Genomic DNA, 13,054 nt, shown 5'->3' on the forward strand with positions numbered 1-13,054 from the left:
TGATGCTCATGCTCTTCTGAGACTGTAAATATCCAATCTTGGAACATTACATGGACGGAGGATGCAATGTTAGCAGTAAGCCATATTGTGATCTGCTTGAGAATCACTTGAAACTTGCAATCATGTCAAAACATCATGGTCTGCTAAGTATGCTTTTGCAGCATGTTAATTCGAGGCCACACACAGTTCATGGAACAGCACAAAAATTATGGAACTTCATTTGGAGTGTCTACCAGATCTTGCAGATTCACCAGACCTAGCACAAAGTAATTATCATGCGTTTGGCCTCCTTTAGGAGAGATTAGGTGGCAGGAAGTTCTGCACTGAGGATGAGGTGAGAGAGATGGTGGATGAGTGGTTACTAGAGGCACATATTTTTGGTAAATAAAAAGGCAAAATTTCGGTACATAAACTGAGTCAATTTCGGGTTCAAAAGCGGTAAATAAAATAAAATATCGGTGTTATAGCGGTGAAAAAATGGATGAAAAGTGGTATATAAAAAAACACATTGGTTTTAAAATTGTGAAAATAATCCTAAATTTGATTTAAAAACTACACTTATTCCACAGAATTAACATTTCACTTCTAATAGAACATTTATGTAGTAATCAGAGTATTAAGTTTATTTCTGTGTAAAGGAGTCCATTTTTGCTTCTCCAATATTAACAGCAGAATTAATCAATTTTCCGGGAATTGCATAACTCTCAGGATAATTCAGACCTCGGAAGGTGTCACGGCGGTGAATAAACCCTTAATTTCGTGTTTAAGAGTTAATTTCGCTTTTTGCAGTTCATTTCGCATTATTTCGTGACAAAATATGGTCACAAAATGCACCTCACACCTTTCAAAAACATGAAAAATTAACACTACAATGTGTTTTTTCAAATTTCGTTTTTTCGTCAAAAACGAAATATGCATGCCCCTAGTGGTTACGCATTCATTCAGAAGAATTTCTTTTCTCGTGGATTCCGGGCATCAGTGAAACTCTGACACACATGCATTGAACGTGGTGGAGACTATATTGAAAAGTGATGTGTTTTTAATCCTATTGTACATATTCTGTTAATAATTAAAAAAATATATATTAAGGTTACTTTTTGACTCTGCCTTACATATATTAAACATTTTATTACTCTATCACAAAACACATATCACTGTTCTCCACAGTACATTAAATTTTCAGTTTTAACTTAACATCTGGCACCTCAAGGTTTGCACATGTAAGGGTACACGCTGGCTCATGTATTTTAGACCAAAATTACAAAATGTATATAAAAACTTAAATTTGTGAAAAGAACGCAACATAATAAGTGCTACACTTTCATGAATAACCTAACACAACAAACATAAGAAGAGTTCTCCAGCAATTTCTTTACGTATACATTGTAAAACATAACAATTTATCCACTGTGGCACGTGTTAATCCACATCATCAGAAGAGTTTATTAAGCGTCCATCACAGTCTCATCAATCACTGTGTTGAATAACTATCAAGAGGAATTCTTTATCTGAAAATGCACAAAACAATACATAATTATGTGTTTAAAGTGCACAGAAACACGAAGACAGAAAACCAAACGTGCCTTCAAATTTTGTACACTGAGAAATCAAAACAGGGTGGTGCATATTGTTTCTACCAATGTGAGTTTGCAATCAAAAAGTGCCATCAAATCTGACTGGTTCAGACATGAATCATGGCAGTGAAGATGTTCATCCGAACATGACCATTCAGGAGACTGCTGTACAGAGAAGCATTTCTTCCAACCCAAACACTTCTGTTTCTACACAGTGCCATTTACCATTGTCTGATCCACCTAATTGTGCTCTACCATGTATGTTTATGGCGATCTTCATTGGACTATTGTTAGCCTGCCACATCTTCTGAATGAAACCTGTTCGGATGAATGCATCCACCGTCACAAATGGATCCGAACCAGCCAATGTTCCATACAGGTTGGATACATACCATGATTTTTATTTAAAAAAATATATGTTGACGATCTTTTTATTTACATCACAGTCCTTAATTTTAAACAAAAATTCATAAAAATACTCAATATACACTTTTCTGTTTCTGATACTGTAAATGTGAACCTACTTTGTAAATGTTTGTGTGTGAATGATACTATAATAAGTTCAGTAACATTTCTTCCAGTTAAAATAAAACATCTTGTTCGTAGCTGAATTTTGGCATTATATTTATTCAGGAGTAGAAAAATCTAAAAATATTTCAGACACCAGGCCCTTTTTCTCAGGAGGAAGCATTTTTTTCAAATCCAGGCTAAGAAAGCTATGCAACCAAATAAGATAAGGTATGAAATGTGATCTTAAAACATTTATTATTAATAAATACAAGATTGGATTAAAAGTAATTAATTTTTACAACAGAGTGGTCTTCCTAAAGAAGGCTTAACTGATAACAGAATGAATAACTATGCAAGACATTCTAATATATGGCACACACTACCATATCGCTGCAGATTTTAAAACTTGGCTGGCCAGAATACAAAATTGTATAATGGCATGTTTATTTGTCTGGTATAACACCACGTTGGTTGTGTATGGTCTCTAGTTCCGGGTGTGTGGTTTTAATGTCGTTATTTATCAATGATTGTTTTGTCAACACCCTCCCTCTGTCTACCTGAGTTTCTAACCTTCCTCTTTTAAAACACAATTTTGTTTTCAGTGTTAGTTAGACCTTAGAGCCGCTAGGGAGGGTTCGTTGAAGCCCCTTGCTGTGCGAGTCCATGCATAGGCATATCTAGTTTCTATTGAAAATCCAGTCTGCCATTCCGTGGCCGACTAACGAACATTGCCTTTTGTAGAATTTCAATTTTTATAGTTTTATACAATCTTAATTGTTGAAAGAAAATATCTAATCTTACTAATTGAGGATTTGGCATTTTAACTATTAATTTAGCATATTTTTAAAAGCCGGTCTCTGGCACCATGTGCGACCATCGACATAATTTTTCTCACACATCCTATGAAGGGTTAATGATACACAAGATTATGAAAATAAACCTTAAAAGAAAACACACCTGTGTTCATTATTTTAAAAAAAAGTAATGGAAATTTTTGTAAGCGAACTCGAAAAAAAAAAAAAAAAACTAAATTAAAGTGCCAGGTGAAACTTTTCAGGTGCCATGGCGACCAGGTGTCTTGTATTTTTCTCCTGTATTATTCTATACAAAATATTTCCTATTTTTGACTCTGAAAATTATTTAGCCTTAAAGCAACAGAAATTTAGTGTGTTTACAATTTCCATATTACAGTTTCCTTTTGTATGAGCTTCACCCCATCAGTACATATATTTTGTTCACATGCTTTTCCTTTGAAAATGTTAGAGCATCTCAGAGCATAATAAACACCACTGAATGATTATGAAATTAATGTACAGCGTGTTACGTTCAAACCTCCCACATTTCAATTCTTCATTGCTAAAAGGTTATGAAACATAATGGAATGCACGTGGTACTAGACGAAAGAGAAACTCAAATAATTTTATTGCATGACCTCGAAGTTCACCGTTCTCTCACTATGCAGCACACAAAATCTGTATTCTGGTATGCAGAGACCAAATCAATCATTACAGTGCAAAGAAATTACCGAAGAGGATATGGAGGTGAAGCACCTTAAGGGAAAACCATTAAGGCATGGTGTGCGAAGTTTGAACTTTGAACTGCTTGGATGCTTGGTGAAGTGATTTACGTGGGCTTCTCTGTAATCCTGCTCGAATTTCTTCCACCTTCTCCTCCGAAATACGTCAACAAGAACCTCCAGATTTTATATTAACACTTCCAGTGGCCAAAAACTTCGTACACCATGCCTTAATGGTTTTCCCATCAAGTGCTTCACCTCCATATTCTCTCTGGTAACTTCTTTACACTGTAATGATTGATTTTGTCTCTGCATACCAGAATGCAGATTGACCACGCTGCTGAGGAGTCGCCATTGTGCTTTATGTGCTTGTGGCGCTGCATAGTGAGAGAAGGGTGAACTTCAAGGTCATGCAATAACATTCTTTGAGTTTCTCTTTCATCTAGTACTACTTGCATTCCATTATGTTTCATAACCTTTTAGCAATGATCAATTGAAATGTGGGAGGTAATTCTTTATTTTTGAAGTCATTAATCACCGATTCTTTTTTTTAAGATCGCACGATTTAAATCTTGATTTCAATTGCAATTTAAATCAAACAACCTTAGTTCCATGGCTGACTTATTGGTAGATACAATATGAGCCACCCTGTATAATGATATGAGCATGCTGTTAATTTCTAAAAAGAAATAAAATAACATGTTGTCCCCCTGCAAATGAAATTAGAGAATTTCACTTGGTTGTTGCTAAAATGAGCAACTTTTAACACATTCTTATATACACAGAAGCCTTCGTATTTGTTATACAACACAATATTTTTTTTATGCACTCAACATATGTATGCCAATACAATTATGTGGAGCATAATGTGACAGATCATTCGACACTTTGTTACATAAACTATTAAGAAAGTGCATATATTCATGTGTGTGTGACAAAATAGATGTGGTGGATTTGGCATTTTGAAAGAAACCACATATAACTTCAAATGTATGAGGGGTGCATGGCATTGAATTACACTTTATTTTTTCACGCACACCCTGATCAGTTAAACACGGCAGATACATCCATTTTCTCAATACACTTGCGCCACTAGTATGTCAGCGTCTGCAGGTTTTCAAGGAACCATTTTTTTTTATTAAGTGCAATGCACCCACGCTTGTACAACTGCTTGCAGATCTTCGGTCAGCTAAATGGTGGCCGCACAAAGACTTATCAAGGCCCAGAACAAATTATAGTCTAAAGGGCTGTGTTGGGAGAGTATGGTGGGTGTGGCAGCACCTAGAACTCCATCTCACCTATGGCAGTGTTTGTTTCCCTACTGGCGACACTTTATTGTGTTGCAAAAGAACATCTTTCGCCCACTTCCCTGGTCATTCATTTTAAATGGCACGATGCAATCTGTGGAGAGTAGCCGCATATGCTGCTGGAAGTTAATGGTTCGATGGGGATGATGCCCTCAATTTCCCAAAAGCTTGTGCCCATGTGCATGCTGGCTGAGGATAATGTCCCAAATTTCTTTGGCATTGGGCAGCCTTGCACCGCTTTCATCTTAGACTCATGGTAGTCATGTCTTGCTGCTGGTCACAAAACTGAACATAGAAGCCCATAGGATCCTGGTATGGCATTGAAGGAGCTTGTCCTTCATGCCCACATGGTCTTGTCTTTATGCTTTAGTTAGAACTTTGCGAACCCACCTGGCCAACACCTTCCCAGTTCCAGGTGTTCATGCATGACACACTGAAGGGTATTCCGGGTGAGTCCTGTGGCCAACTCTATTCTGTGACCATGACGTACCTGTCGTCCTGTATCAATTTTTCCACTTGGACAACATTGGCAGCAGTTGTCACAGTCACTTTCCGTAACTGGTTCTCAACTTCATTGATTCAACTCCATTGTAAATGCTTTTCCATGTTGGTGCATGTTCTGTGCCTGTGAATCTCTGCGGTACTCATGCCCTCTTTCCAACCAGGTCGTCCAGTACTGTCCTTGCTCTCGGCTTTCATGTTGTCCACTCACACACTGACAGTGGCACAGGGAGGGGGAATGCCCCATGGTGCACGTGGATTGGCCCACTTTTGTTCAGTGCTGCCATCAGGTAACAGAGCAATGACTAAAGTTCAAATCACAAACCCTGAGACCTTCTGTAAACAAAACCACCTGTATGCAGAAAGCATTGCAAACTCATAGAAGTAAAATAATCCACACAAAAATCCAGCATTGTTACAGGATTCATTACGTAAGGTAAAACAATGGCCAATTTGTAGTATGGGATACGCTGCCGCAAATGATGTCTCACTTTAAACCCAATGATCTTTCAATTTTTACTTATTGCTTCACCTTTATGGTTAACTCTTTGCACCAGTAATCATTTCCCATAAATTTGGCTTCTTTCTTGCATGTGAATTGAATATATTTTACTTGCATTTTTTTAGACAAAATGATATAACATGGTAATGTATATTTCTAAGGATGATATAGATAGGAGTGTATTTGAAATTTGTTTGTAGATTTTATGTATATTGTATCTTATGTAAATAAAATATATAATGGGCATGTTTGTGTTTTTGATGTTTTATTCACTACCACGAGTACTACAAATAACAAATATATTATGGTATATATCGCAATGCACACCGGAGCTGCTTTTGCATAAAACGTCCGAGCAGCCACACTGTTCGCGCACTCTCGCCTGACTGGCGCAACGTTCTTACTGGTGTGCGTATAAAGAAAACAAATGCATGTTGCTATGCGCGCTAAACGCTGTGTTCTTGATGTGACATTTCCAATGAAAGTAACACATGATTATCATACATTCTCCCCCCTCTTGGTCGTACAATAGACCAAAATAATATACTGTACTTATCTGTGACGTGATTAAACTTGATCACTTTATAACTGCAAATTGTTATATTGACACTAAACACTAAACTATTGTTCAAAATTATCTTCGATGGGAAGTGGTACAATCTTGACGACTGGTCTTCTGTATACACCTCCTCTAGTCTTGACGTCGACGACTCGAACAAGTCCATCCTTACCAGGATATACTGCTTCAATGATGCTGAGATTCCAAACAAGGGGAGGAAGTCTTTCATCCTTCAGTATCACAACGGTACCTGCTTGAATCTTCTGCTGACGAGTCCACTTGGATCTCTGTTGTAGTCCATGTAAATATTCTGTCGACCAACGATGCCACAATTGTTGGTGAAACTGCTGAATTCTCTGCCATCTTGTCAGTCTGTTGACTGGTAATTCGGAGATGTCTGGCTCGGGTAACGAGGATAAAGGATGACCTATGAGGAAATGACCAGGTGTACGTGGGGTTGGATCTGTTGGATCTTGTGAGTTTACAGAAATGGGTCTTGAATTTAAACACGCTTCTATCTGGCACAATAATGTTGTCAATTCTTCGAATGTTATCGATGACTTGCCTATTATTCTTACCAAATGATGTTTCATTGATTTAACTGCTGTCTCAGCGAGTCCTGAAAAATGTGGTGATCCAGGTGGCATAAAGTGCCATTGTAGACCTTCTAGTGATAAGTAGTCCTGTAATTTCTTATTAAATGTTTCTGATTGAAATAATCGTAAAAGTTCTTGTAACTCTTTGTTCGCACCAACGAAGTTGGTTCCATTGTCACTGTATATATTACTACTCTTTCCTCTTCGTGATGTGAAACGTCTAAGGGTAGCAATAAAAGCCTCGGAGGTGAGATTGCTAACTGCTTCTAAATGTATCGCTCTTGTTGATAAACAAATGAATACGGCGACGTAGCATTTGGTAACTGTTTTGCTTCTTACGGTTCCTGTTTTGACATGTATTGGACCGGCGTAATCTACAGCCACATTGGTAAATGGTCTTGATGGTTGAACGCGAGCTGCAGGTAATTGTCCCATCAATTGCGACGAAGTTGTGCTTTTTAGCTTAAAACAGATTATGCATTTATGTAGTATTTTCTTAACTACTTGTTTGCCACGTGGAATCCAATATTTGTCTCTTAAAGAACTTACTAATAGCTGTGGTCCTGCATGTAGAAGTTTTCTGTGCTCTGCTTCGACAATCAATTTTGTAAGGTTACATTTTGGTGGTAATATCATCTGATGCTTGCTGTTAAATGATGATAATTGACTGTTATTCAGACGTCCTCCAACTCTTAGCATCTGATCTTTGTCTAAGAATGGATACAATGTTTTCAAATAACTTTTATTTGAAAGTTCGTGGTTCGAGTTAAGTTCTTCGATTTCCTTTGAATAGAACGCTTGTTGTGCAATTTTTATACATGTGTGTAATGCACGTTGCACTTCATTGTGTTTGAGATGGCCAATCAGTCTCTCATGAGAGTTCTTGAGATTGTAAATAAACCTTTGACAATATGCTACGACTCTTATTAATTTAGACAATTTTGAAAATTTGTCAATGATGTGAGTCTCTTTGCTCTGTATGAACAATGACAATGTTGATATTCGTCTCATTTCTGGCGCTTCAGTTTCAAGCTTTATTGATGAATGAGGCCACCAATTTGAATTCTCTTTCAACCATTCGGGTCCTTGCCACCATAATGGACACTGTTTCATAATGCTTGCATCAATACCTCTTGATATTAAATCAGCTGGATTATCGTTTGAAGGTACATGTCTCCAATTACTGATTTCTGTTAAATCCTGAATTCTAGAAACTCTGTTTCCTATGAATGTTTTCCATTTTGCAGGTGATGCTGATATCCAGGACAGAAAAATTTGAGAATCTGTCCATATATGTGTGCTTTCAATTTGCAAATGCAATGCACGAGTTCTGCTAAAAGTAATGCGGCACAAAGTTCTAGTCTGGGTAACGTTACTTTCTTTATTGGAGCTACGCGTGACTTTGAACATAGAAGTTTTACTGAAGCTTGACCTTGCTGATTGATGGAACGAATATATAAGCATGCACCATATGCTTTTTCACTTGCATCTGAAAATCCATGCAATTGTATTTGTGTTACGTTACCTTCTTGTAGTACAACTCTTTCGACGTTTATTTCATTGATAAGTGGAAGTTGCACTTGCAGTTTCTGCCATTCAGTAATTAATTCTGGTGACAGCTGTTGATCCCACTCAACTTCTTTCTGCCAAAGACGTTGAAGAAACATTTTGTATTTGATGACTATTGGACTAACAAGCCCTAATGGATCGAAAATGGATGAAATTACGCCTGTTATTTGACGCTTAGTGGAAATGCTGACTGTTGTAGAACTAGAGGTAAATTTACTGCTAACGATGAATTTGTCTTCTACAGGATTCCAAGAAATTCCTAGTGTGTTTACTCCTTTTTGCGAATGTAATTGGACTGGAAAGTTATCTTCTCTGTATTCTGGTGGAATTGATCTTAATAACTCAGCGTTATTACAACACCATTTGCGTAATACAAATCCTCCTTTAGCTAGTAACTCGATGAGTTCGGTTTGCAATTGTGCCGCTTCTCGTACGTTTTGAGATCCACTAGCTAAATTGTCAACATATAAGCTCTCTGCTAAAATGTTTGTTGCTTGAGGATAATTACAACTTTCTTCTTGTGCTAGCTGCTGCATGCAGCGTGTTGCTAAAAATGATGCTGGCGCTGTCTCATACGTGAGAGTCTGCAATTCATATATTTTGATCTCTTCGTTTGGCATGTCTCTCCATAAGATTCTCTGTAACGGAGTATCATCTTGATGCACTTGTATCATTCGATACATTTTTTCGATGTCTGACGTGAAAGCGATTGGATGTGTTCTAAATTTTAAGACTATGGACATCAAATCAGGTTGAATGGTTGGTCCAATCATGAGAATATCATTTAATGATTTTCCGTTGTCTGTCTTGGCGGACGCGTTGAATACGACACGTACCCTTGATGTAGAATTGCTAGGTTTTACTACAGCATGATGAGGCATGTAATACGTGATTCCTTGTGAGGTGTTACGTTCCTCTTCAACTTGTTTCATGTGTCCAAGTTCTTCATATTCATGCATAAATTTTACGTAATCTTGACGTAATTCTGGTTCACGTTGCAATTTCGCTTCAAGTTGATGAAACCTGATTGAAGCTAGGTTGTAAGATTGTCCTAATGTTTCTTTAGCTTCCTTGAATGGCAAATGTACCGTGAAACGCCCTGTATGGTCACGAGTGGTGTGGTTTACAAAGTGCTGTTCGCATGCCATTTCTTCTCTTGTTGTCACCGATGTTCCTAATTCTTCAAGCTCCCAAAAAGCTCTTATCTGCATATTTAGATTGTCATCTGTCATTGTGAAACATGAAGTAATCGATGTGCTGGTGTTACATTGTTGTGGGATGCGTCCTGATAGAATGAAGCCCAATTGCGTGTCTTGAAGTACTGGGAAGTTCTTTGGGTGAGTCATACGTTCTGGCTTCAATATTTGAAAGAAAACATCTGCACCTAATAATAACTGTATTTTGCCTGGAATAGCAAACGTAGGATCTGCTAATGCGATATTTTTTGGAATGTTCCATTCTTCATACGGAACCTTTTCTGTAGGTAAATTGACCGTGATGGTTGGCAACACTGCACATTCTATGGTTGTAGAAAAATCGTTTACTGTGGATTGTAAACATACTTCAACACTTGATCTGGTTTCTGATGTGACACCATTTATTCCTCTTATTGGAACAACCCTTCTTTGTTTCGCGAGCCCCAGATGTTGAACCATATCTGAAGTTACGAAATTCGATTGAGAGGCACTGTCTAATAACCCTCTGCATTTTATCCATCTTCCTGTTCGATCTTTCAGCTTAACTAACACAGTTGCTAGCAAAACTTGTGACTGAGGTTTTCCCTTTATTGTGCAATACGAAGCTTGCGGTGAAGAAAATTCATTCTGACTGTATTGAGTTGTGTTAGAAGGCTCTGAGCTATCAGAACGAATATCTGATTGTTGCGATCTTCTTGACGCTTCTGTTGCGCGATCTACGTGCAATAAGGTGTTGTGGTTCTTTCGGCATTTTCTACATGAGCTTGATTTACATACTCTTGAAAAATGTCCTTTCTTTAAACAATTAGTACAGATATCGTTGTCTCGCAAACATTGATATTTCTGCACTTGATTTGCATTAATGAAGTCTTTACATTTGTAAATAGCATGTGACAGTTTACAAAATGGACACGTTGGAGACGACGTAGTGACGTATGCTCTTGTGAATTTGTCTTGCTTTGCATTAACATACGATTTTTTGCCTGCTTGTTTGTTATCAGAAGTTGAATTGACCGCATTTTTGATGGATTCTAACGCTTGGCATCTTTTTTCTAAAAATGACAAAAAGTCTTTCAAAGTGGGAAACGAAGATTCTGTGCATTGTAATTCCCATGCCTTTCTTGTTGTAACGTCTACTTGCGAAACGAAATTTTGCGTAAGAATCATGTCTTCTAACGACGCGTCTGTTTGTATCGCTCGAAGTGCATTTAGATTACTCGTTGCTGTGTTGACGAATTCCCTGAGTTCTGTTGCATTTTCTTTATGCACGGGTTTAATGTGAAGGATTTCATCAATATACGAAGCTGCAATCAACCTTTTGTTTGAATATCTTTCTAATAAAAGCTCCCATGCAACCTTGTAATTTGCTTCGCTGATCTGAAGATTTTCAATGAGACGCAACGCTTCCCCCTTGAGCGAAGTGCGCAGATACTGAAACTTCTGTATTTGCGGAATGTCTTTGTTGTCGTGAATAAGCGAACGAAACGTGTCTTCATACGCCAGCCAATGCTTATAATCCCCCTCAAATGTAGGTAAATGCACGGTTGGAAGTTTCAAGTGTGAACTCGAAGCCGACGTTGTATTGTTTTGAAGCTTTGCTGTGTTATCGAGTTCGTGACCTTTAATGATTGTTCTCATTGTTGACTTAAGCGAAAAATACAGCTGTTCTATTTCCGCCCATACCTCTTCCTGACAAGAATCAGTAGACAAGATGTCTATCTCTTGCTGCACGTCTTGAATCTTATTCCATATTGTTTCTAAATGCTGTAAACGGGTGCATATTTCCTCTACGTTACCATGTTCAATGTCAAAGGCACGTATAAATGTTTGCATTCTTGTCATCTGTCCCTTTTGAGTTCCCCTTTGCTTTACTAACGTTTGTAATTCTTCCATTGTTGTGCGTGTTTATTACGGGATACAAGGAAAACAAGGAATTGAAATTGACGTAAAAAGAGCCAGACATAAAAATGAGCATGCAACTGACCTGCTTGTTGCCAAGTCGCTGAAGTGTTTTCTGCGGCGCTCTACGATGCTGTGTGAAGTGATGCTTTCCGGGTGTCGCTGGTGGTCGATGCGGCAACGCTGCTGGATGAAACTGCGTAATCACTGAAGTCTGCTGAATGATCGTTGCACAATCAACTTGTACGTACGCGTGATAATGTTTGTGCACCGATTCGTATCACTATGCGGCTCGACGGAGGACCATATGTTTGTGTTTTTGATGTTTTATTCACTACCACGAGTACTACAAATAACAAATATATTATGGTATATATCGCAATGCACACCTGAGCTGCTTTTGCATAAAACGTCCGAGCAGCCACACTGTTCGCGCGCTCTCGCCTGACTGGCGCAACGTTCTTACTGGCGTGCGTATAAAGAAAACAAATGCATGTTGCTATGCGCGCTAAACGCTGTGTTCTTGATGTGACATTTCCAATGAAAGTAACACATGATTATCATACAGGGCATAAACAGCCATATGCATTGCTGTAAGTCCAATAAATATATTGATGATGATGATCAAAACAAGACAAAAAGTTTGTAAATTTTTTGCGGTTGGAAACTTTGACAAGCATCCTTATAACGATTTTTGTTCCGCCAAATATAGTGCACTTCGTAAAATAACTTGGTGACATGGCAAGGCAAGATAAGTGTGAACATTTTGTAGGAATATGCATTGTAACTTTCAATGAGCTTAGAGATTTGTGTACATAATGATATTTTATAACATTGGTTATTTTCTAAAAATAATCATGTGAACAGCAAGGAAGTAGTGCAACTTAGTAATATTGCCTGACTTATCCTTAGAAAAATAACATGCCGAGTTCTATGCGTGCGGGAAGGTCTCCGTGTTTTCCGAGCTTGTTTTCAAAACACCAGCAAGGACAGCCTTTGAAAAGGGGTGAGAAACAGATTCTACTCAATATTTATGTAACGTTCTGTCAGTGGTGTCCTGAGAAACCAGTAAATGAAGTGGTTAAGTTGGCATCCCAGTGCAGTGGTGTGTCAGTGTCTGCAGTTTTAAGGGTTATGAAAGAGAGAATGACCGGGAGAGTAACAATGTATGCGGCTGCATTCGTCTGATGTTTTGAGAGCGGGTTCTCACATTCAAAGGCTCTTATATAAAATGAATAGGTGCGGCGAACTATGAGTGTAACAGCAGATGATTGCGGTCATGAATCAGCTGACGCGGAGTGATACATCGAATCGGCGAGACCGTT

The 13,054-nt window shown here is 38.1% G+C and overlaps 1 protein-coding gene across 2 annotated transcripts in view; it reads right to left on the reverse strand.

The window, feature by feature from the left end:
- Positions 1 to 1,062: 1,062 nt before the first annotated feature.
- LOC145980097 (dynein light chain roadblock-type 2-like) overlaps positions 1,063 to 13,054 on the reverse strand; it is a 36,834-nt gene continuing 24,842 nt past the window's right edge. The window contains exon 4 of one of the 2 annotated variants that reach the window (XM_083113099.1): positions 1,063 to 1,508. In XM_083113099.1, the coding sequence (XP_082969225.1) occupies positions 1,468 to 1,508 (41 nt within the window). In that variant the 3' untranslated portion in view covers positions 1,063 to 1,467. The remainder of the gene's footprint in view (positions 1,509 to 13,054) is intronic. The other variant, XM_083113100.1, reaches the window with a different exon arrangement.

This window comes from Lepisma saccharinum, chromosome 27 (genome assembly GCF_977018435.1).
Source record: "Lepisma saccharinum chromosome 27, izLepSacc3.1, whole genome shotgun sequence".
In the NCBI taxonomy this organism is placed as follows: domain Eukaryota; kingdom Metazoa; phylum Arthropoda; class Insecta; order Zygentoma; family Lepismatidae; genus Lepisma; species Lepisma saccharinum.